The sequence below is a fragment of the Mus musculus genome, chromosome 1 (genome assembly GCF_000001635.26).
Source record: "Mus musculus strain C57BL/6J chromosome 1, GRCm38.p6 C57BL/6J".
Taxonomy (NCBI): domain Eukaryota; kingdom Metazoa; phylum Chordata; class Mammalia; order Rodentia; family Muridae; genus Mus; species Mus musculus.
In genome coordinates, this window is record NC_000067.6 from 86,929,925 (window position 1) to 86,955,553 (window position 25,629).

The following is a 25,629-nucleotide window of genomic DNA, read 5'->3' on the forward strand; positions in this document are numbered from 1 at the left end:
AGGACTTTTGTTTGCTTCTCTTCCTTGGAAACTTGCATAATGCCCTCTGGTATAATGAAAGCTAGTTCCAGAGAGGAGGTTTTCCAGTCAGATCCAGCTCAGGTCCTCTTAGTCCTATCTGAAGTATATAGTGTCTTCAGCTTGCTGTAGTGTATGTATAGAAGCCATAGCAAAATTTTCACGGGTAGATCCTCCCCTTCCACCTTTTTGAAGCAGGGTCTCTCTTTTTGTTTCTGTCATACTGTGCACCCCAGGCCAGCTGACCCATGAGCTTCTGGGCAGTTCTTTTATCGCATATTCCATAGGAGTGCTGGAGTTATAGATGTGTTTACCACATTCAACCTTTTGTGTGTGTTCTGAGTGAGGCAGTTGGCTGTCCCAGGGACACAAACTGTGATCTGGAATGTTTCTGATATGGTATAATAGAATTATATTATGCTTAGCCAGATTAACTATTTGGCCCCATTTTTTTAATAACTATTCCTGAGTCCTGTCCCTGTCTCAGATACCACGTAACATTCTTTGGCATACTCTGTTTACCTGAATGAGAGAGGGTGCAGAAAAGTATCTGTAGCTGATCCTTGAAGGACCTGATCCCATCCCCATTGACAGGGAGGCCACAGATCAAACCTCCCTGCTGCCTGATGGTACCTGTTCTCTCTTGGGGCAAGGAGAAGTTTGAGTCAAGTCACAAAGAGGAAGAGAATGGTGATCACATCTCTGACTCTCCTAGCCTCACATTTCTCTCTCCTTATGTGCAAAACAACTGTTCTTTAACATTCTGTGACAGTGGATTATTTGTGATAATTCTGTTTTCCATCTTTCCTAGGAAAGACTGTATCTTCACCATTGATCCATCAACTGCTCGCGACCTTGATGATGCCCTCGCCTGCAGGCGGCTCACTGATGGTAGGATAGACATTCCTCTGCTACTCTGTGCCGTAGCAACCTGCACACCCGTGTGCTGTACACCCATGTCAGGCTTCCTTGTGCTGTTTCAGCAGCCTAATGGGCAAGGACGGGGTTGCTTCAGTCCCGAAATTGGCTATACAAGCTAAGTAGAGTGGGGTGGCAGCAGACACTACCTCCTAAGACATGGTTGTCTAGGCCTGACTTGCAGAAGCCCCTCTATACCATGTAGCTCTTTGTCTATTAAAAAGACTGTGAGGGCTGGAGAGGTGGCTCAGTGGTTAAGAGCACTGACTGCTCTTCCAGAGGTCCTGAGTTCAACTCCCAGCAGCCACATGGTGGCTCACAACCATCTGTAATGGGATCCAATGCCTTCTTCTACTGTGTCTGAAGACAGCGACAGTGTACTCACATACATAAAATAATTCTTAAAAAAAAAAGATTGTGAATGGCCAACTGACTTTTCAAAAAGTCAGGGTCTCAGTCATGGATGATTGTAGTAGACAGAATAGTAGCAGCTGATTGTCGAAAGACTTGGAGACAGTGTGAGGAAAAAACCCCTAACAGTTCTCTCCATCCCTGCAGATACATTTTCTAGGTATGTCTGACCCTTTTCTTAGGGGTGCCTTGGTGACTACTATGACATTTATTATTCTTGAAGATTACTTTAGACTAACATGGCCTTTGATGGTGTACCAGTGAGGTATGCATAACTTTTTATGTTTGTCTGCCACAGAGCATTGATGGCCTACCTTCAAAGTATTCACCCCTCATCTTCTTCTGGTGCAAACCTCAGTGTTTCCTTCTCTGTTGCAATAAATAGTGATGATTATCAGACAGAAGCTAAGAGACAGAACATGCTGCCTAAAACTGCTTAGCTTCTTTTAGTAGGAGCTCTCTCCACCCACCCCACAAATAATCCTGTGCATAAGACTCATGCGTGCTAGGCAACACTCTGTTACTGAGCTGTATCTTCAGCACAGTACTCTCAGTTGTGTTTCTATAATCTAAAATTAGGACAGCCTATTTACAAGAGCAAACTTTGGCCCAACGCCTTACATTCTGATTACGCTCTGCTGTGCACCTCTTGCTTGAACAAGCCTCCTCTCTCTGCAGATCCTACTCTCTAAAACACCAATATGAACAGTACCCAAGGCAGAGACCTGGTGATGCTGGGCCTTCATCTCCTGGGGTTATTGCTCCTCTCTGTTAGTGGTTGAAAACAGCTGTTCCGTTTATTCTCTCTAGTTTTAAGTTGTTTATAGCAGAAGTCTAATATCTGTTTCTCTATCTCTGATAGCCTCAAACTCTTGAACTTGCAGGGAGAGCAGGGAGCTAGCATATGTCCTTCCTCACTCACTCTGCAGGGCCACTTCACACTTCTGCTATGCAAGTGTGAGGGCAAAGGTTTCATGGAGAAAATGCTGCAAGAAAAGCAGATGAGCAGCAAGTAATGTTCTTTATTTGTCAGACCATACAAAATCACATAGACATTGTTCTGCAGGAATTCAGCCACAGCAGGGAGAAATAAGTTATCAAAAGACTAAAGGAAAAGGAGAAGAGGTAGGCCAGGAAAATGCCAGAAAAAGTCACACGTATAGGCATACAGACCTGGACTGGAGATTATAAGCAAGATCCGTGAGGAGTGAGGTAACAGAGACGAGAAAGAGAAGAATCTGTGGAAACAGGTGGCAGAAGGGACAAAGAAGAGACAGAGGTGGGTCATCCTGGATGGTGGGGAAATATCCACAGGTAGAAATTGGAAAGTCAGGAGGACATGCTGCTGGTTTTGATCAGGCTACCACATGGAGTTGCCTGTCTCATAATAAGCATTTATATGAATTACTGCTAACCTATTTTTAAAGGACAAGAGAATAAATAAAGAGTAGATGGTGTCATAAAGCTATAGCAGGAGAGCCCTGAGGGGAGACAAGCAGCGTACCTAGTACAGAGATTGAACCTAACCTCCTAGGAAGATGGGATCATAGGCCATTTTCCTCTCTGTCCAAATTTTATAATGTGGTAATAGTAGCTTTATAATGAAAAAGCTTTGTAGTAAAAAATTATGAGGTGACAGGAATCCCAAGCTGCCCAGAAGTCACCCATCGCACCAAGTGATCAGAGCCTTCCTTCTATGTGCTTGGTATTTCTTGCATTCCAGAGAGACAGTTGACATCTGTGCATCTGGCGGGGCAACAGCATAAGGAAGAAACCAGCGAAGTCTTGGGAAAAGCCGAGGTAGTCAGTCAAGCATTTTTATGGTGGCACTTCCACAGTTGGCCATTGGGACAGCTGGATCTGCCAGGATCATTTATCCAGGGAGATGAAAAGCAAATAGGCAAGTCCAGTTTGGATTGGGATGGCCTTGGCTAAGTTCAGATTCCATTAGTTACCAGTTCATGTCAGTTCCTACTTAGAGGAAAATATTTACTGTTTTAAAAAGCAAATAATGTTTTCTGGCCATATTTATATAATCTGTGTTTATTTAAATAAAATACTGTATAAAAGGTATGTTTTTCTTTGGTCTCACAGAAATCATCTGAATGGCTATTGTGTGAAAAATCAACTCTACAGACAGATAGAGCTTTCCAATGCTCACACTTCCTTCCATAGAGTTCCAGGGTACACCCAGGTCTTTCCTATCAGGTGCAAGATACAGACAATCAATTGTGTAACATGTTAAATTTAACCGAAAGGAGGAGGAGGTGTATCCCCACCTCCCTTCCAAAGCAGAGCTTCTACCATGCATCTGATCTGGGATTCGCTCCTTTAGCCCCAAACACACCTAAGGAGAAGGAGCACTCCCCAGCAATGTGGATTCTTCACTTTGCATAAGAAAATATTTAATAAAAAGTGGTATTGTAATGATATCCCAGAATCTAAAGACAGTAAATCCCAGTTCAGTATTTTATGATTGTAACAGATTGCTTGCAGCACACCTCACAGTTGACCTCACATTAGTCTGGGAATACCACAGTTGTAAGCTCACCCTCTGGTTTCTTAATAACTCTTGCAGCATTCACTTTATTGAATATCCAGATTGCATTTGAACTTGTTACTCCAAAGGCAGTCTGTTCTGCCATAAGATTGTGTGACTCTTAGGAAATCCTCCCCTGAAAGAATCAGAAATACTGTTGTTATCTTTCTGCAATGTTTCATTTGTTAGTCCTGTTAATGCTCCTCAGTGCCCTGAAGCACAAATACAGTGTCTCGTGTGAAAATCTTTCCAAACAAGATCTATCATTTCTCTTCTGAATCACATCTCAGCTAAGGAACCTAAATATCCTTTCATGTTTTGTGGCTGATTTCTTAGTGTGAATCCACTCACCACGTCATAGAGTCTTTCTGCCTCTGAGAGGTCTACGGTGTATGACTCCCTGCCTGGCAAGCTCTCCTAGAAAGTTCATCTTTACTGAAAGAATTGGGATCTGGATAATATGTACCCATTTTGTTCAGTTATTGCTTTTCCATGGGTGTCAAAGACCATACTGTCAGATAGATGGGTTCTTTAGCAAACTGTCAGGCAGAGTCTTTAGCTTTAGTTGATTCTGGAACCCCACAATTCTGCATCTTGTTTTGTAATTTGAATTTTCTAAGGTTTGCTCTGTCATTGAACATGGCTGGGCTGTCCTTGCCAGGCCTTAGAAGTGAATGAGCAGGAGATGGGAACAGCTGCTAATGAACTTGGGCTTTTTTTGGAGAGATGAAAGAGTTCTGAACAATTTTGTGAAAATGTTAAAACCACAAAGGAAAGATGAATGAGTGAAGAATGGATGAATGAGAAAAATTAATGAACAAATCTTAATCCACTTATTTTTGATACTTTATGGAGATTAGAATTTAGATTTTGTCCATGACTAAGCAGGGATCTTAATGGGATGTCCATCTGGGTACCTTATAGTCACATCCTTATTGCCATTCTGATGGGAGTAAGGTGGAATCTCACAGCTGGTATACTTTACATTTCCCTGATAACTCAGGATGTTGAACATTTCTTTAGGTACTTCTTGGCCATTTGAAATTCCTCCATTTTATATTATTTGTGACTATTGAGAAGGGTGTTGTTTCCCTAATTTCTTTCTCAGCCTGTTTATCCTTTGTGTAGAGAAAGGTCATTGACTTGTTTGAGTTAATTTTATATCCAGCTACTTCACTGAAGCTGTTTATCAGGCTTAGGAGTTCTCTGGTGGAATTTTTAGGGTCACTTATATATATACTATCATATCATCTGCAAAAAGTGATATTTTGACTTCTTCCTTTCCAATTTGTATCCCCTTGATCTCCTTTTGTTGTCTAATTGCTCTGGCTAGGACTTCAAGTACAATGTTGAATAGGTAGGGAGATAGTGGACAGCCTTGTCTAGTCCCTGATTTTAGTGGGATTACTTCCAGCTTCTCACCATTTACTTTGATATTGGCTACTGGTTTGCTGTAGATTGCTTTTATCATGTTTAGGTATGGCTCTTGAATTCCTGATCTTTCCAAGACTTTTATCATGAATGGGTGTTGGATTTGGTCAAATGCTTTCTCAGCATCTAACGAGATGATCATGTGGTTTTTGTCTTTGAGTTTGTTTATATACTGGATTACATTGATGGATTTCCGTATATTGAACCATCCCTGCATCCCTGGGATGAAACCTACTTGGTCAGGATGGATGATTGATTTGATGTGTTCTTGGATTCAGTTAGCGAGAACTTTATTGAGGATTTTTGCATCGATATTCATAAGGGAAATTGGTCTGAAGTTCTCTATCTTTGTTGGGTCTTTTTGTGGTTTAGGTATCAGAGTAATTGTGGCTTCATAGAATGAGTTGGGTAGAGTACCTTCTGTTTCTATTTTGTGGAATAATATAAAATACCTTGGCGTGACTCTAACTAAGGAAGTGAAAGATCTGTATGATAAGAACTTCAAGTCTCTGAAGAAAGAAATTAAAGAAGATCTCAGAAGATAGAAAGATCTCCCATGCTCATGGATTGGCAGGATCAATATAGTAAAAATGGCTATCTTGCCAAAAGCAATCTACAGATTTAATGCAATCCCCATCAAAATTCCAACTCAATTCTTCAACGAATTAGAAAGGGCAATCGGCAGATTCATCTGGAATAACAAAAAACCTAGGATAGCAAAAACTCTTCTCAAGGATAAAAGAACCTCTGGTGGAATCACCATGCCTGACCTAAAGCTGTACTACAGAGCAATTGTAATAAAAACTGCAATGGTACTGGTATAGCGAAAGACAAGTAGACCAATGGAACAGAATTGAAGACCCAGAGATGAACCTACACACCTATGGTCACTTGATCTTTGACAAGGGAGCTAAAACCATCCAGTGGAAAAAAGACAGCATTTTCAACAAATGGTGCTGGCACAACTGGCTGTTATCATGTAGAAGAATTCAAATTGATCCATTCCTATCTCCTTGTACTAAGGTCAAATCTAAGTGGATTAAGGAACACCACATAAAACCAGAGACACTGAAACTTATAGAGGAGAAAGTAGGGAAAAGCCTTGAAGGTATGGGTACAGGGGAAAAATTCCTGAATAGAACAGCAGTGGTGTGTGCTGTAAGATCGAGAATCAAAAAATGGGACCTCATAAAGTTGCAAAGCTTCTGCAAGGCAAAAGACACCGTGAGTAAGACAAAAAGACCACCAACAGATTGGGAAAGGATCTTTACCTATCCTAAATCAGGTAGGGGACTAATATCCAATATATATAAAGAACTCAAGAAGGTAGACTCCAGAAAATCAAATAACCACATTAAAAAATGGGGCTCAGAGCTGAACAAAGATATCTCACCTGAGGAATACCGAATGGCAGAGAAGCACCTGAAAAAATGTTCAACATCCTTAATCATCAGGGAAATGCAAATCAAAACAACCCTGAGATTCCACCTCACACCAGTCAGAATGGCTAAGATCAAAAATTCAGGTGACAGCAGATGTTGGCGAGGATGTGGAGAAAGAGGAACACTCCTCCATTGTTGGTGGGATTGCAAGCTTGTACAACCACTCTGGAAATCAGTCTGGCAGTTCCTCAGAAAATTGGACATAGTGCTACCGGAGGATACCACAATACTTTTCCTGGGCATATATCCAGAAGATGTCCCAACCGGTAAGAAGGACAGATGCTCCACTATGTTCATAGCAGCCTTATTTATAATAGCCAGAAGCTGGAAAGAACCCAGATGCCCCTCAACAGAGGAATGGATACAGAAAATGTGGTACATTTACACAATGGGGTACTACTCAGCTATTAAAAACAATGAATTTATGAAATTCCTAGGCAAATGGATGGACCTGGAGGGCATCATCCTGAGTGAGGTAACCCAATCACAAAGTAACTCACACAATATGTACTCACTGATAAGTGGATATTAGCCCAGAAACTTAGTATACCCAAGATATAAGATACAATTTGCTAAATGCATGAAACTCAAGAAGAACGAAGACCAAAGTGTGGACACTGCCCCTTCTTAGAATTGGGAACAAAACACCCATAGAAGGAGTTACAGAGAGAAAGTTTGGAGCTGGGACGAAAGGATGGACCATCTAGAGACTGTCATATCTGGGGATCCATCCCATAATCAGCTTCCAAACGCTGACACCATTGCATACACTAGCAAGATTTTGCTGAAAGGACCCAGATATAGCTGTCTCTTGTGAGACTATGCCGGGGCCTAGCAAACACAGAAGTGGATGCTCACAGTCAGCTATCAGATAGATCATAGGGCCCCCAATGGAGGAGCTAGAGAAAGTACCCAGGGAGCTAAAGGGATCTGCAACCCTATAGGTGGAACAACATTATGAATTAACCAGTACCCCGGAGCTCTTGACTCTAGCTGCATATGTATCAAAAGATGGCCTAGTTGGCCATCACTGGAAAGAGAGGCCCATTGGACTTGCAAACTCTATTTGCCCCAGTACAGGGGAACGCCAGGGCCAAAAAGTGGGAGTGGGTGGGTAGGGGAGTGGAGGGGAGGGTATGGGGGACTTTTGAGATAGCATTGGAAATGTAAATGAAGAAAATACCTAATAAAAAATATATTAAAAAAAAAAGAAATTCCTCCATTGAGAAGTCTCTGTTTAAGTATGTACCTCATTTTTAATTGGGTTTTCTGGATTGTTGGTGTCTGTCTTGAGTTCTTTATATATTTTGGATATTAGCCCTCTGTCAAATGTAGAGTTAGTGAAGATCTTTCCCCAATCTGTTAGGCTACTGTTTTATCCTAATGATGATGTCCTTTGACTTACAGAAGCTTTTCAGTTTCATGTGGTCTCATTTATTAATTCTTGACCTTAGTGCCTGAGCCATTTGTGTTCTGTTCAGGAATTTGTCTCCTGTACCCATGAATTCAAGGCTATTCCCTGCTTTCTCTTCTATTAAATTTAGTGTATCTGACTTCAAGTTGAGGTCTTTGATCCATCTGGACTTCAGTTTTGTGCAGGTTGATAAATATGTATCTATTTGCAGTCTTCTACATGCAGACATCCAGTTAGACCAGCAGCATCTGTTGAAGATGCTCTCCCTTTTCCATTGTATGGTTTTGGCTTCTTTGTCAAAAATCAAATGTCCATAGTTATATGGGTTTATTTCTGGGTCTTTGATTTGATTTCATTGATCCACCTGTCTGTTTCTATACCAAGATCATGCAGGTTCTTATTACTATTGCTCTGTAGTATAGCTTGAAGTCAGGGATGTTATATCTCCAGAAGTTCTTTTATTGTTCAGGATCGTTTTAACTATTCTGGGTTTTTTGTTTTTCCTTCGAAGTTGAGAATTGTTCTTTCAAGATCTGTGAAGAATTGTGGGGAGGTAGGAGTTTTGTTGGGGGTGTGACACCCATAGGGGGGATTTCTCCTCAAAAGAGAAGGGCAAGGTGGAAAGGGGGGGGGGATACTGGGAGGAGAGGAAGGACTAATATTTGGGATGTAAAGTGAATAAATAAACAAACAAACCCTGGAATCATATTGGCCACCTTTTCTTCTCAGGACTGTTGCTGGGCCTTTTCAGTAGCCATCTCTCTCTGACCTCTGCCCATTATCTTTCTCTCGCTGTACTTACAACCAGAGCATGCCACTTTTCTTAGAAAATCTGTTTGTGCCTATGGACCAAGCATGCCACTTTTCTTAGAAAATCTGCTTGTGCCTATGGACCAAGTCCTCCTACCAAAGCCCTGCAAGGCTAGTCCTCTGCTTACCCCCTCCAACACGCACTGGTACACACACTTACACACATTCACACATGCACACATACATACGCACATACCCACATACACAAGCAAGCTAAAATTCTGCAGATATTTTTTTCTCCTGGCAGAATGAATTATTTCTACTTGATCACATTAGCCTGTTTCTAACAACAATAAATACAATTACTTCTGATTTACTCCCTTTTTTTTCTCGTTTCCCAGGGCAGTATTCCTTGGGCATGTGTACATCTCAAGTATTATGAACTTTAAAACTGTTCAGTGTTGCTGACCTCACTAGGCAGTCTTATAGTATTGCTCTTCTTTTTGCTGCTGTTTTTGTTTTTTTGTTTTTTTTTTTACTTGACTTCTTCATTTTTCTGTCTTTATCTATAATTTCATGGTTGCTTGTAGGCTTATATCCTGATCTATAAGGCTCCTTTACTTTTATCCTAAACTAAATGTCTCTTTGGAATTTATATAGTCTTCCCTTGTTTCATTTCCATTTTTTAACTCATGTGTCATGTCTTGGTGATACCAACAGGCTTACTGAATTCTGTCTTATAGTTGTTCTGTCCTTTTCTAGCATAGTGGATTTTGCACACCTTATACCCAGGGTCTTCTTACATGAGTCACTGAATGCCCTAAATGCTTTTCTCTCTTCATGTCTATAGCCTTCCCAGAGACTCATAGCATGTCTTTTATTTTGTCATCTGTTCCTGCCTGTATTCTTGCCATTTCCAACTAAGGAAGAGCTAACTTAAGCCTACTATGGGCAGAGAACTTACCTTCCTCCTCACGAATGTCTTGAAGCTTGATTATATATCAGGGTGTTTTTGTTTTTTGGTTTTTTTTTTTTTTTGATAAATATCCTATGTATACCTGAAAAACATGTGTTCTCTTCCCTGTTGAGAAGTATTGAAAAATGACAGTAAGACAGTATTGCTAAATGTTCTTGGTCTCCCCTGCTTTGTGTTCCTCATGCCTGCATTAGCTTGTCTTCACTGTGGCGAGGAAGTACCAGAGAGAAACATTTAAAGGAGGAAGGTTGCTTGCTCCCACTCTCAGAGGCTTCAGTCCAAGGGAAACAGTGAGAGTGTACAGAAACCCTTCACCTCTTAGCTATCAGGAAGCTGACTCTTCTTCCATGGCTCTTTTATCTCCTCTATCTATTTACAGTTGCTATAGATACTACACCTAACTGTGTGTGTTTGAATTCTATGTCTTTGTCCATTCTTCCTTCACCCTTTTTTTAAAAAATAGGTTGGATTTTATGAGGAAATTGTGAACAGTTGAGGGTTCAAGAGTCATTCCCATGTAGCAACATTTCTTTACATTTTTTTTCTAATTTCACAATATAAATTCCCTTCTTTGTTCTTCTGAATAAAAACTATGATTATTTCTTTTAATTTTAATTTTATTTACTTATTTTACGTGTGGGTGTTTTGCCTGCATGTGTGTCTGTGCGCCAAATCAGTGTCTTGTTTCTGTGGAGACAGAAAAGGGCATCAGATCCCCCAGAACTGGAGTTACAGATGGTTTGGTTTTTTTTTTGTTTTTTGTTTTTTGTTTTTTCCATTTTTTATTAGGTATTTAGCTCATTTACATTTCCAATGCTATACCAAAAGTCCCCCATACCCACCCACCCCCACTCCCCTACCCACCCACTCCCCCTTTTTGGCCCTGGCGTTCCCCTGTACTGGGGCATATAAAGTTTGCAAGTCCAATGGGCCTCTCTTTCCAGTGATGGCCAACTAGGCCATCTTTTGATACATATGCAGCTAGAGACAAGAGCTCCGGGGGGTACTGGTTAGTTCATATTGTTGTTCCACCTATAGGGTTGCAGTTCCCTTTAGTTCCTTGGGTGCTTTCTCTAGTTCCTCCATTGGGGGTCCTGTGGTCCATTCAATAGCTGACTGTGAGCATCCACTTTTGTGTTTGCTAGGCCCCGGCATAGTCTCACAAGAGACAGCTATATCTGGGTCCTTTCAGCAAAATCTTGCTAGTGTATGCAATGGTGTCAGCGTTTGGAAGCTGATTATGGGACGGATCTCTGGATATGGCAATCACTAGATGGTCCATCATTTCGTCACACTTCTAAATTTTGTCTCTGTAACTCCTCCCATGGGTGTTTTGTTTCCTATTCTAAGGAGGGGCAAAGTGTCCATACTTTGGTCTTCGTTCTTCTTGAGTTTAATGTGTTTAGCAAATTGTATCTTATATCTTGGGTATCCTAAGTTTCTGGGCTAATATCCACTTATCAGTGAGTACATGTTGTGAGAGTTCCTTTGTGATTGGGTTACCTCACTCAGGATGATGCCCTCCAGGTCCATCCATTTGCCTAGGAATTTCATAAATTCATTCTTTTTAATAGCTGAGTAGTACCCCATTGTGTAAATGTACCACATTTTCTGTATCCATTCCTCTGTTGAGGGGCATCTGGGTTCTTTCCAGCTTCTGGCTATTATAAATAAGGCTGCTATGAACATAGTGGAGCATCTGTCCTTCTTACCAGTTGGGACATCTTCTGGATATATGCCCAGAAGAGGTATTGCTGGATCTTCCGGTAGTACTATGTCCAATTTTCTGAGGAACCGCCAGACTCATTTCCAGAGTGGTTGTACAAGCCTGCAATCCCACCAACAATGGAGGAGCGTTCCTCTTTCTCCACATCCTCGCCAGCATCTGCTGTCACCTAAATTTTTGATCTTAGCCATTCTGACTGGTGTGAGGTGGAATCTCAGGGTTGTTTTGATTTGCATTTCCCTGATGATTAAGGATGTTGAACATTTTTTCAGGTGCTTCTCTGCCATTCGGTATTCCTTGGGTGAGAAATCTTTGTTCAGTTCTGAGCCCCATTTTTTAGTAAATCTCAAAGCACACATTGCACCTCACACAATAATAATGGGAGACTTCAACACACCACTTTCACCAATGGACAGATCATGGAAACAGAAACTAAACAGGGACACAGTGAAACTAACAGAAATTATGAAACAAATGGATCTGACAGATATCTACAGAACATTTTATCCTAAAACAAAAGGATATACCTTTTTCTCAGCACCTCATGGTACCTTCTCCAAAATTGACCACATAATAGGTCACAAAACAGGCCTCAACAGATACAAAAATATTGAAATTGTCCCATGCATCCTATCAGATCACCATGCACTAAGGCTGATCTTCAATAACAAAATAAATAATAGAAAGCCAACATTCACGTGGAAACTGAACAACACTCTTCTCAATGATACCTTGGTCAAGGAAGGAATAAAGAAAGAAATTAAGGACTTCTTAGAGTTCAATGAAAATAAAGCCACTTCATACCCAAACTTATGGGACACAATGAAAGCATTTCTAAGAGGAAAACTCATAGCTCTGAGTGCCTCCAAAAAGAAACTAGAGAGAGCATACATTAGCAGCTTGACAACACACCTAAAAGCTCTAGAACAAAAGGAAGCAAATTCACCCAAGAGGAGTAGGAAATAATCAAACTCGGGGCGAAATCAACCAAGTGGAAACAAGAAGAACTATTCAGAGAATCAACCAATCGAGGAGCTGGTTCTTTGAGAAAATCAACAAGATAGACAAACCCTTAGCCAGACTCACTAGAGGGCACAGGGAAAGCATTCTAATTAACAAAATCAGAAATGAAAAGGGAGACATAACAACAGATCCTGAAGAAATCCAAAACACCATCAGATCCTTCTACAAAAGGCTATACTCAACAAAACTGGAGAACCTGGATGAAATGGAGAAGTTTCTTTACATTTTAAAGTGAGGTAGTGGTAGTTGTTTTGGTTTATTTTTTTTTTTTTTTTTTTTTTTTATCTCTAATGTTGTTGCCCAATTAGAGGAGGATATTGAAGGAAATTCGGGTGCTGAGGTGGATCTTTGGGCAAGTGTAAAAGCCTTCTCATTTGATAGTGTAATTGTTTAAAGAGTTTTGTAGATAAAAGGCTCTCCTTTTGATTGACCATTTTCACAATATGAAATTCAACTAAAGTCTTTCTGTCAAGTCATCAACATCAAGAAAAACACAATTTCCTTAGTATACAGGTGTATCAAAAGTTTGTCTACTTGTACTTCAAATACATTTCAAGATGTAAATTTGAGACTTAAATTTTTAAAAAGAGAAAAAGATATCTTAGAGACTATAGAGTTGGCTCAGAGTAAAGAGCATGTTCTGGTTTTTAGAGGACCCAGGTTCAATTCCCAGCAGCTCCAGAGGGGCTGCTTGCCACAGGCTCCTGTACACACCATTTATACATTCCCATAGTCAGACACGTGCATGTACACATAATTTAAAACATAATGAATCTTTTCTAAAAGATAGATCTTATTTTATTTTTTAAAATGGTTACCATAAAAGCTTTATAAATCAAGATAGATATACAAGAAAAATATATATAAACTTAGAAATATATTCTAAGATAAAAGTACATGTAATACACACACATTTAGTTTGCTTACTCTCCAGGGATAATGATGAATACTCAATCTTACATTGAAACAGCCTCTGATAGCTCAATCTTGGCTAGATCAAATAGGTTTTAATGCAGTAAGCTTTACTGCATATAAAGACTCACTAACTTATTATCACAAATGGCCAATTCAAGAAAATATAATAATGCTAAACACATTCACCAATATTTTGTTTTAAAATATATAAAACTTAACAGAAATACAAAGATGAGTTGATTTTTATTGCTACGGGTTAATTTTATATACCTTTCTCAGAAAATGATACTATAAAACAGACCAGAAGTTCAGTAAAATTACAGAAAATTTAAGCCACACAGCTATTATCTGTTCTAATAAGCTTATCTAATATACAGCATTTACAGCTAGAGAATACAAAGCATGCTTCTTAAATATAAGGTACAGTTATTATTTTCTATGCAAAGTACAGTGATTTTTAAATATTTTAAAAATAATTATGAAAATGGTATTCTGGAAAATAAAATACAAATGAGGAATTTAACCATTAGCTTTGCCCTTTTCAGTTTATTAAGACTTTGCACTCAGTCCAAGACAAAAAGTCCTACAAGTGTTAGTAAACTGAGACCTGGAACACACTAAAGTAAATCTAGCACATGGCCCAGGCTCCTTTGCTAGAAATTTGGCTACTGTCAGCTTAAGTGAATAGCACTGTGTCACAGACCATAAGGCACACTAGTCACTAGCTGTGACCCCAGCCACACAGATTGTGTTGTAAGAAGCTGACATTTCTGTTGTCTAATTGCTGCAGTGAAGACTTTGGGTAGTGCACCGAGTAAGAGGAGAGCACAAACATCCTTGCTTTACTTTTGAAATCATAGGAAATGCTCTCAGTTTGTCCTCATTTTAGAAGAATGGTGGCCATAAATTTGTTGTACAGAGCCATTATTACTTTCAGGTGTGATGTACCTGTTCCTAATGCCTGCAGGACTTTTATGCTTATAAACTGCCTTTTCTGGAATCAAGATGGTTATAATGTTTCTAACCTTGTATGTTTATAACATATATTATATTATTGATTTACATATGTCATGGTGACCCTGCTCTTCAGGGTGAAGCTCACTTGATCACAATGTATGATCTTCTTAATGTGTCCCAGAATTCAGCTTAAAAGTATTTGATTGAGAACTTTTGCATCTGTGTTAATCAAATAAATTGATCTATAGTTAAAAAAAAAAAAGAAAAGAAGAAGAAGCTGACATTTCTGCCAGCTTCAGAGCACCTTGTGCCCAACCCTTAGAAGCAAAGGCTCTGCTCTGCTGTCTGACTGTGCACATGCTGTAATAAACGAATGCCCATCTTCCTACAGGAAACAGTTGCTTATTTAATAAATACTTAGAACATCACTAGGAGTCCATTTCATGAGTTTATTTTCTGAAAACCTTGGATGCGAACTGACTACACAAGACGTTCCTTTAAATTTGGTCTCCATATTCATTTAACAGATTGGGATCTTGAAATCTTTTGCAAAAGAAGAAATGGAAATCCCTAATCCTGGGGCACTGTAATTATAAAAATAGAATATACAGGCATATGAAAAAAATGCTCACAGGCAGCACAAATGATAAAAAGATAATTTTAAAAATAAAAACAGTTAGTTGATACCCTCCTTTGTTTTGCAAGCACTGTAACAACTAAGATAAAGATTTAAACCTGAATTCATTTCCTCCTCTGTGATTAGAAATTTTAAAAATACATAATTTGCCCTGCTATATTTTTTCTAGTCATTAGTTGAGATATAATTTCAGAAGATTAAAATTGGGCTTTTACAGCCCCTATCAAAGCAATATTATCTTGCCAGTTCCTACCTCCCTGTTTAGTAAACAGAGGGTTGTGTCAACTGGCATAGACTTAACTTATTTAATGTACTTATTATATGTCCATGTGGTTAACTGGGTTCTCCCTTTCATCCCAAAGCTCTGCTGCAGAAAGCTGGCTGTAGCCATGATGCACACACTTTGGGTCTTTTTGCCAGTATTGGGGCCACAGAACAAAGAGAGTCAGAGGCCTGCACACTGTTCAGCATGCATGGCAGCTCTGTGAGAAGCTGCTGGCACATGTATTACTGTGCTTCAACACACAGGAAATACTTATAAATACTGATTGTTTTTAAAAAAGAAAATGAAACCATTCAACTTATTTCAAATATCATAAATGTTATACAATCAGATGCTTAGACCATAACTTAATTACTAATTGCAAAAAGTAGTTTAAGAAAAATTCATTAGGGTTGGAGGTAGGGGCAGTGCAAGGGGGGATTGGGAGGAGGAGAAAGCTGTGATTGAGATTTAAAGTGAATAAATAGATTAATAGAAAAAATATCAATAACAACAACAAAAATAGATTTGGAAATTTTATTTACATTTCTTATTATACAATTGCTAAGTTAACAAAAATTAAGGTTTAGCCATAACATGTCTCCTCTTCTTCCACCCAAAGAGCAATTAGATGGAAGGCACATCAGGGGCACTTAGTGTGGTCGTCTAATGTACCGTGATGAGTGTGACTATCCCAGCTCTCCGTGACTGTTTACTCCATCACAGCTTTTTACACAGAGTCCCAAATGTGCCCTTCTTTAGGCTTTGGGATTTCTACTTTGCTACTTTTCTGAAACTGTGCAAGAGCCACCTAATTCTGGAATGTGTCTTGTGCTGTCCTGGTTCCCTACAAGTGAGCACAGGGTTGTTTAGAAGCTGTTACTACAAGGGACCACATCACAAAAAAGAAGAGAATTTCTTTAACAGAAGAAACCTTGATACCGAAAACCGTCTGGAGAAAAGTGGGCAGGCAGCTGGTCCTCATGTGCCTGCTCCCTGTGAACACACTCTTCTGCTAGCTGACTTCATCTGTTGACAGTCTGGTCCCATAACCTTTGCTCAGTACTTCAAGCACAACTGGAGACAGTTAAAGATGGCAATGGCTTGCTGTCCCCTGCATCAAATCTAGGTCCACTTGGACCTCTATCCGCTCTCACACTGTGAGCACCCACACCCTGATATTTTCCCCTTAACAGTCTAAACCTAAATCTAAAAAGACCTTAGGTGCTTTTGTGAAAAGTCTGTCTCAAGACTTGACCCCTCCTGGGAAGAGTATCACTAGGGAGGTTCATTCCTTTTAGAGAAGAATGTTCCTGTGCCTGTTGCCTGCTTTACAAACAACAATAAATGAATTGTTTTGTTATCATACTGCCTCGGCAGTGTCAAAAAAGCAGGTCATCTCGTTGCACTATGTGGGAAAACACTGGGTATATAGCATCCTCTGCTCCATCAGCATCTTGAAAGAAACCACATTCCCTTGTGCTCCTACCACCATGAGCAGTGTCTTTTACCATGCCTGGAAGCTATTCCCAGTGCCCTCTCACAAGCTCCATTGACACAGGATAAAAAGGTGGGCCCCCAGGCTCTTGTAGCATAGTTTACAGAATGGGGAATCAAGCTTTCCAGTTAGTCTTAAGTATCTCAGCACTACCTTATACTGCCTACAAGAGGGAGGATCACTGGGGTCAAATATATGTGTATCTCAGCCTCTGCATTGTCATATTCTTATCTAGCAGTTCATCCAGTACAAATTTAAAAGATACTTTTAAAAGTTGACCCATACTAAACATGTACTTTCCTCTTGTCATTATTCTCTAAACAATGCAACCAAATAACTATTTACAAAGCATTTATATCATATTAGGTTTTATAATTACCTAGAGATGATTTTAAATGAGGCCATGAATAGATTGTGTGCAGATACAGCAGTACTGCATACAATATATGTGTTCAAATACTGGGGTACTTTATAAGTGGAACTTGAGCATCCAGACCCCAGGGAATTCTGAGAGTGGGCTGTATTCTCAAGCCTTCAAAGTCAGTGTGGTAGCCTGACGGCTGTCTTAGTAGCTGTCCACTCCTCCTGGCGGTTTCATCAGGAGTTATCTTTTTTTTCTTGACATTTAGTTATTGGCCTTGTCATGATTCTCCCATATGGGCTATCCAGGCCCTTGACATTTATGTATCAGGCAGAATGCCTGATTTGAACCCTCTATGATCTCTTAACCTGCAGGCTACTCTTCTCCCTGGCCCATCTACTTCCATGAAGTGAATCTTAAAATGTTATGATTCAATTGGATGCTTGTCTTAAAAATTGAATACTGTGCTAAGAGGCAACTCACACCTAATTAGGAAAGTTTTATCTGTCATCTGTTGAAAATGTGCCGTACATATCTTTAAAAAATGAGACTTACACGTACTATTTAATTTCATCAGAAACTATGTATAAAATCTGTTCTTTGTGTTGAAAAGGGAACCTTATTCACTCTTCAATAGATTTTGGAAGAGAAATTTTCCACTTGAGGGAAATTTTCCGCTCAGATACACTTCTGGACTTTGTCTCTGACATCTTCATGATGCTCTGTGCTTTGAATGCTGTTTGTTCCTCCTGTGCCTCTTCCATGGGAAGTCATTTCTAATCCCCATTTTGAAACACTGATTTCACCCCCCCCCTCCTTGAAGTCTCTTATGTCAGAGGGCATTCTGACCTCAGGCAGATCACAGGCAACTCAAGTACTCAATTGCAGACAAACTTTATTTTGGTAGCAGGGCCCTTGATGAATCTGGGAGGAGCAATGGAAAGTTCTGTAGGTATGTCAGCCCAGAAGGAAATGCATGTCTTCTCCATTCATCTAGGACCCTGGTGATGGAACAACTCTAACTGTCCTTGATGGATGATCATTTTTTTTTAAACTTAATTGTACCTTGACTCAAAATATCCAAATAACTGAATAGCCACACAAGGGCCCTGGCATGAGAGTGGGCTTCTGGGATATATGCCAATTTGCTCCTGTTCTAAGGAGAGGCTATAAGTGGAAAGATTAAGTGGAGAGACAGCCCCACCCCTCTAAGTCTTATTCCTATGTTCCATTCAAACTGTGCTAGCCTGATTTCTGTGGGGTCCAGGCTTTGGAAATTCTCCTTTTTTCATGGATGTCTCAGTGCACCTTGTTAAACCAAGTTTGGCCCCTGGCCTGTTCATCTGTTTCCAGCTCTACTGATTGGTTCCAGTTTCCTTGCTCATTAAAGCCAAGATAATCTGGCACCCAGTAGTCAGGCATCCTCAAGCATCTGGCACCAAGGTGAACCTGGAAGCCAGTGGGGAGGCCCAGTGACCCAACACTCCCATTGCACGGTAAGAGAGAGGCGCAGTGCGCCAATGCGAGCATGGGATAGGAGCAGAAGAATGGGAGAAGAATGGGCTTCCCACCTTGTCTTTGCCTCTCCTGCCTCTGGAAGTCCAAGCGTGTCTGTGATTCCCTGAAATTCTTTCCTCAGCAATAAAATAGTGGTTTAAACTCGACATCATTGCAAGTTTCTACCAGTTGCAAATTGCTAAGTGTATTAAAACCTAAAAGAAATAAGCCCCCTTTATACCTGTTTTTGCAAAAATTTGATCTAACTTTAACTATACTAGCAGTAGCATATTCTACTGATGCTTTCTACAAACTACAAGATGAGCATTGTGCAAGCCTGCAATTCCAGTGCACAGGAGGTGGAGGAAAGGAAAGACCAGCCTGGATTACCATCACAATCTGTCTCAAAACAAAACAAAACAAAACAAACAGAAGCAGTAATATGGGTGATGTGGTAAAGGTACTGTCATGCCTGATGACCTGAGTTTAATCCTTAGAACCCATGCATGTTGGAAGGAATTCACTTCCTGCAAATTTCCCTTTGACCTATATAGGTGTGCCATAGTACACCTGAGTACAAGAGTTCACACCCACAACAAATACATCAAGAAAGAAACATTTTTAAAGAAAATAGCAGCAGCTACTAAAACAAAATGAAAAAGATTAAGAGTTCCTATTCCAAAGCAAAAGGTTAGCTCTCTGAGTCCCATATTCTCTAATCTCTGAAACAAGAATGATAATATCTAACTCAGAATTGCTTGGGAAATTAAATTTAAAAATCCCTGGGCACCTAGAACTGTGCAATACAAATAGTGAGTGTTTGATGAATATAATTAATGTTAATACAAAAGTGGAAAGATTAAACCTAACAAAGAGTTGTACTACAGAAACAAACAGCAGCTGCTGTTCAGAAGCTGGGAGGTAAACAGAAGAGAAGATCCAGAATCACCTCATGTGTGCATGTGTATGTGAGCATGTGTATGTGTGTGTGGTTATATGTGAGCATGTGTATGTGTGTGTGTGTATATGTGAGCATGTGTATGTGTGTGTGCTTATATGTGAGCATGTGTATGTGTGTGTGCTTATATGTGAGCATGTATATGTGTGTGTGCTTATATGTGAGCATGTGCATGTGTATATGTGAGCATGTGTATGTGAGCATGTGTATATGTGAGCATGTGTATGTGTGTGTGCTTATATGTGAGCATGTGTATGTGTGCATGTGTATGTGAGTATGTGTATGTGTGTGTGCTTATATGTGAGCATGTGTATGTGTGTGTGTGTATATGTGAGCATGTGTATGTGTGTGTGCTTATATGTGAGCATGTGTATGTGTGTGCATGTGTATGTGTGCATGCCTATATGTGAGCATGTGTATGTGTGTGTGCTTATATGTAAGCATGTGTATGTGTGCATGTGTATATGTGAGCATGTGTATGTGTGTGTGTATTGTGCATGTGTATGTGAGCATGTGTATGTGTGTGTGCTTATATGTGAGCATGTGTATGTGAGCATGTGTATATGTGAGCATGTGTGTGTGTGTGTGTATTGTGCATGTGTATGTATGCATGTGTAGGCACCTAGTTTTCAACTCACTGCTTCTTCGGTGTAGTGAAAAATAAGTAGTGCTAGATCAAGTGGGGAGCTTGTATAGAAGAAAAGTGGAATTTGATCCATGCTTCCACTCTACATAAAAATGAGCTCCATGTGACTCATATATCTACATGAGAAAAGCAAATTACACCGCATCAAGAAGATAGCAGAATAATACTCTCACAGCCTTGGGGGAGCCCAAGATTTCTTAAACCAGGAGTGAAAACCATGGTCCTTAATAGATTAGGTCTGCCGGGGGTGGGGGGGGGTGGCACACGCCTTTAATCTCAGCACTTGGGAGGCAGAGGCAGGCAGATTTCTGAGTTCGAGGCCAGCCTGGTCTACAAAGTGAGTTCCAGGACAGCCAGGGCTATACAGAGAACCCCTGTCTCAAAAAACAAAAATAAACAAAACAACAACAACAATAAAAATGATTAGGTCTGGTGTGGTAGTGCATGCCTTTAATCCTAGCCCTGGGAGACCAAGGCAACCAGGTCCCCAGGAAACCCCCATCTCAAAAAAAAGAAAAAAAAAAGATTTATAAACTAGACTGCCTATTGCTGTGATAAAATACCATAGCAAAGGTAACTTTTAGAAGAAAGGGTTTGTCATGCACACATGTGTGCACATACATACACACACACACACACACATACACACAGAGAGAGGGGGGAAGAGAGAGAGAGAATAGTTGCTATGCTATTCCTGTAGCAGATTTATATCCTTTGCATTTATAAATTGAGTATAATTTTTTGTCTTTGTCTACTTCTGAAAAGCCAGAAAATGGTTTCTCCCTCATGCAAAGAAATGAATGAATGAGTAAAATTGAGTAATTAGACTGAAAAGAGAGCTATTTAACATTACTAGAAATAGCCCCTCGCCCCAAAGAGTAATGAGAGCCCTTCCAAGTTTTTATCACTAAGATATAAAGTGATGAACTTTTGCCTCTCAGAATTTGAAGTGAGAAACAAAAATTTTAATTTCAAGTGAAAGGAAGACTTTATTAATCAGTAGATAATTACAGTTAACATATAGTACCTAGACATTTAAATATACATATATTCTTTGAGATATATAAAATTATGTGTCTTTTAAATTTTGCTTTTAGAAACTAATAATTATATATTCTTAATAGAAAAAAATAGAAAAAAAAATCTACAAAAGGCTGAGTGTGATGGAGCATGCCTGTAATCCCAGGCCTTTGTGAGTCTTGAGGTAGGAGGATCAGGAATTCCAGAGCAGACTTCGCTACATGGAAAGTTGGGTTTGAGGTCAGCTTGAGACCTTGTATAAGAAACAACAGCACAAAAAACTGGGTGCAGAGAGATAAAAGATGGAGGGAGAGATGAAAGGAAGAAGGAAGGAAGGATGAGTCAGTCTATAAGTGGGCATGATAATGTGCTAAAATTCTGTATCAAACCTACACGTGGGCATGTCAAGCTCTGGAGAAGAGCTATCAGCAGGAATCATACAGTGCTCACTGTCCCACAGGAGTCAAGCAAGACTAGGGCTCTGGGACAGCCATACCAAGGCACCTGAGAAGCATTTGAAAGTGCTGGGAGCAAGTATAGTGGGCTTACACAAACTAGAGTCTCGTTTCTACATTGGAAACAGTTGTGCTTAAAAAGTATATGCCCAGTACCCGAGTCACCTTTACAGAGCCTGCTGGCCACGTGTCTTAGTTGCCACAATCCACCAAGAGAATTATCAAGTATGCTGGCTCCCATTCCATGACCTTTGGTCCAGGCTTGCAGGGAACAGTGTGTGTACTGTGGACTCAGTTATATGGAAGCAAGTGGGGATAGATGCAGTATTTTGTCAGTGAATTTAAAAAATAATCTCAACCTTAAATGAGATTTATCATGGAAAAATTAGAATTTGTTTTTAATAAATGTGGACCACAAAGTCAGGAATAATCCTATTTTTCTAAGGTCCAAAAGTCATCACTGGGGACATTGTCATTCTGTTCCAAACTATAACTGTCTTTTGTCTCATTGGCTTCTCTTTCTTTTAAAGGTTGTACCTAATTTCGCTTAACTGTATTTTGTCCTTCTCAATTTTTTTTCCTTTCTTTGGCTTTAACCTTGCAATTTTGGGGGGTGATGGAGAGTCTTGAACATGCACAAGAGCCAGCTGACAGAATATTATAAAACTCTGTGTTGCTTCTGCAGTCCTTACACCATAGCCAGTCTGCCCCATTTCCACCCTAGCTCTGCACCCTGCCCTAGCTCCTGTTACTTTGACTTTCTCAGTGTGTACCCACCTTCAAGGGTCCTTCCCCAGCCCTGAGCTTCCCTGTCTTGGTGGTGAGGAATGATCAGACGTGTGTGCTTAGTGCTCTGTCCCAGGCCTGACTGGCTGACCCAGGCTTTCCCCTCTCACTCTGGAGATGCCTGGAAATTCCCAGACATTGCCTGTGCCAGCCTCACATGTTCAGCTCCTCTTTCTCCTTCCTGTTAATGAAGGAGCCCATTGCTCAAATCATTTGGAAGGGGAAAAGTGGAACTTACTACCTGGGTGTTCTTCTTCCATGCTGTTCGTATAAATTTAAACTGAGGTTCCTGAGAATTAGATTGAACATGACGAAAAGTGCTGTGTGGGCAGCTTCGCTGAGTACTTGCAGACTGATAGAGCCTTCGCAACAATGAAGGAGGGAGGCTCTTTACGCTGCCTAGCTCCAGAAGGTAAGCTCACCAGTTAAGGAATTTGTATCTAAAGGGCCTCTTTAACACTTTGATGGGTAGCAAAGAAAAAAAAACAGAAAGAAGAAAAGAAAATCTACAAACCATTCCAGATCTGGCCCTGAGGGGCCCCTGAGTGTTTGTGCCAGACAGCACCCTCCTTGTGCGCGCAGACCTTGCATTGCATTCAGATTTATGTGTCCTGGAATTTTTCATTACTTCAACTCCTTCTAAGTTTAAGAAATAGCCTCAAATCCTCACCACGTCACGGCCATGGAGTGCTGCCATGGCATGCCATCCCGGTGGTCAACTTTTGTGTGAGGAGATTACATAACAAAATACCACATGGAACTGGAATTCATCAGTTTGAATTGTCCTTCTTACCTAGCAACTCCGTCAGTGTTTCCACCAAAGTCAGCGGGACTTTGCTTGTACCAGTTAAAAGAGGAAGTTTATTGTGTGACCACAAGGTGATATAAGCCCAATTGTTTTTCAGGTGTTTAGTCTGTCTCAGAACTTCAGAAGAACCAAGCAAGGCCAGGGCCTGCATCCTGGCTGCATGAGTTACCCAAAGGGAAGCCCTTTCTGTTGCCCCTTTGGTCAGCTTATCATTCCTGAGCTCTCAAACCAGATTTGTCTCTTTCTTCAAGCTTATAGGTTGGCAACACTGGTCATGAGGTCAAGAGGGTAATCCCCAAGAGCAGTATGTTCCCATCACAGGTTGGCTAGGAGCCCATCTAAGTCCAGCATCTGCTGTTTCGGGGAGAAAGGGAGTCTTGTAGGTAATGATGCTCCATCCTCTGCCTGTACTTACTGCATTTTTGACTTGCCAAACAGCTTATTTCTTTGCCTAGCTACACCATTATTCAGAGATCAAGACCTTCTTTGGGGTTCCTGTTTGCAGTTTAGTATCGACATAAACCCCTCATTCTGGTATGCAGAATGAGGCCAGCAGCCAAATGAGAATGTGAACCTGGTATATTCCTTAAGGTCCGTTTGTGTCTTTCCATTCTCCGGCGGCTTCCCATCTTAGTTGAAATAAAACCTACGTGCTTCATCCTGACCCAACATGCCTACTGTTAGGCCCATCTACCTCACTAGGATCCTACTTCAGTTTTTCCCCTCCCTTCCTGCCTTCTCTTTGTTTCTTAGGCTCCTCAAGCTTGCTCTGCTCCTAGCCCTTTGTTCTGGATATGCCCTGCCAACCATTCATTATTTGACATAGTCCAATATACCTTGCAGATTTCTGTGTGTTCTTCAGAGAAGCCATCATAACTAAACTGAGACATGCCGAGCATTCTCTCCCATGTTGTTACTTTACCCAAAGTCCTTTTTACTGTCCTAAGTAGACATCTTAATCTCGCTATTTACTCACTTGCCATTTAGTCTCTCTACACTAGAACAGAAGCTCCATAGAAAGGACCTTGCCTGTCCTTCTGCATGGATATGCCCCAGGCCCCGGAGAAGCTTGACACATACATGGTAGGAGCTTTCCTAGCATTTGTCTGATGGCTGAGTGAGTGGCGGTGCTGGTCAAGAGCGTGCTGGAGAGACTGCTAGGACTATGATATAATTCAGAACCAAGCTATGTGCTGTCTCACTTGTAGGAGAGTAGTTCTAGAAGCCCTGGGCTGTTGGCACAGCCACAGCTGTTGCTAGCCTTTGCCCAACCCTGTTCTACTCTTTCTCTTATACAGACAGATTCTTGTCCCCTAAGGACATGGGCTTGTTCTGAGCAGCCTATAAGCTGGAGCTAGAGCAATAAATAAAAATCCTAGGGAAATGTTTTGGCTTTGAAAGGAGTGGGAGATGCATACTTGCAATTTTTATCTGAGGATGAAGTAGACTACACTGAGAAGTCCTGACTTTGAAGTCACCTAAAGCTTTCCCGCTCATTCATTTGATGTGAAACACTGGCTATAAGCCTTTTCTTTGTCCTTTAAGCTGATTACAGGGTGGGGACATAACTGATAACGAGCGTGTGGTAACTGATGCTGGGAAATGGGTAATAAGAAGCTCTAGGAAGGCACAGAAGGGGATGACGGCACAACTTTGCCTAGGTTCTCAGGACAGTCCTGCCAGAGAAAGCCCTCTCTTACCCTTCCATTGAGTGTGAGGGAAAACATGAGCTGTCAGGAATAGGCGTGGAAGAGTGTACACACACACACACACACACACACACACACACACAGGATGGGGTGGGGAGGAGAGGAGGAGCTGGAGTTTTGGGCTTGGGAGAGACAGGCATGAAGACTGTTAGTTTCAAATTAGTCACCTCACTGTGAGAAGATAGCATAGAGAGAAGAGAAGAGGAGTCAAAGCGGTGGGACTCTGGTGAGGGATGGGCAGGCCTGGATTTCAAAAAGAGCACTGTCTTCTGTGTGAAGGACAGGTTTGTGCAGTGGCAGGGAGCAGTAAGGAACTTGGTCAGTCTTCCTTAAAGGAAATGATGGTCATTCTAGTAAAGTGGGGATGGGTGGGGAAGAGGTCTGGGCAAACTGGAGAACTTCAGAAAATAGAGTGCGGTATGACTGGTCAGCAGCGGCATCCTGGGTTTCCTCTGATCTGCTCCGTGAAGGT

The 25,629-nt window shown here is 40.7% G+C and overlaps 1 protein-coding gene across 10 annotated transcripts in view; it reads left to right on the top strand.

Annotated features, from left to right (window-relative positions):
- Dis3l2 (DIS3 like 3'-5' exoribonuclease 2) overlaps positions 1-25,629 on the top strand; it is a 348,174-nt gene that overhangs the window by 228,001 nt on the left and 94,544 nt on the right. For all 10 annotated transcript variants that reach the window (XM_006529300.4, XM_017319469.2, XM_030252483.1 and 7 more), the window contains one exon: positions 830-909. In XM_006529300.4, the coding sequence (XP_006529363.1) occupies positions 830-909 (80 nt within the window). The remainder of the gene's footprint in view (positions 1-829; positions 910-25,629) is intronic.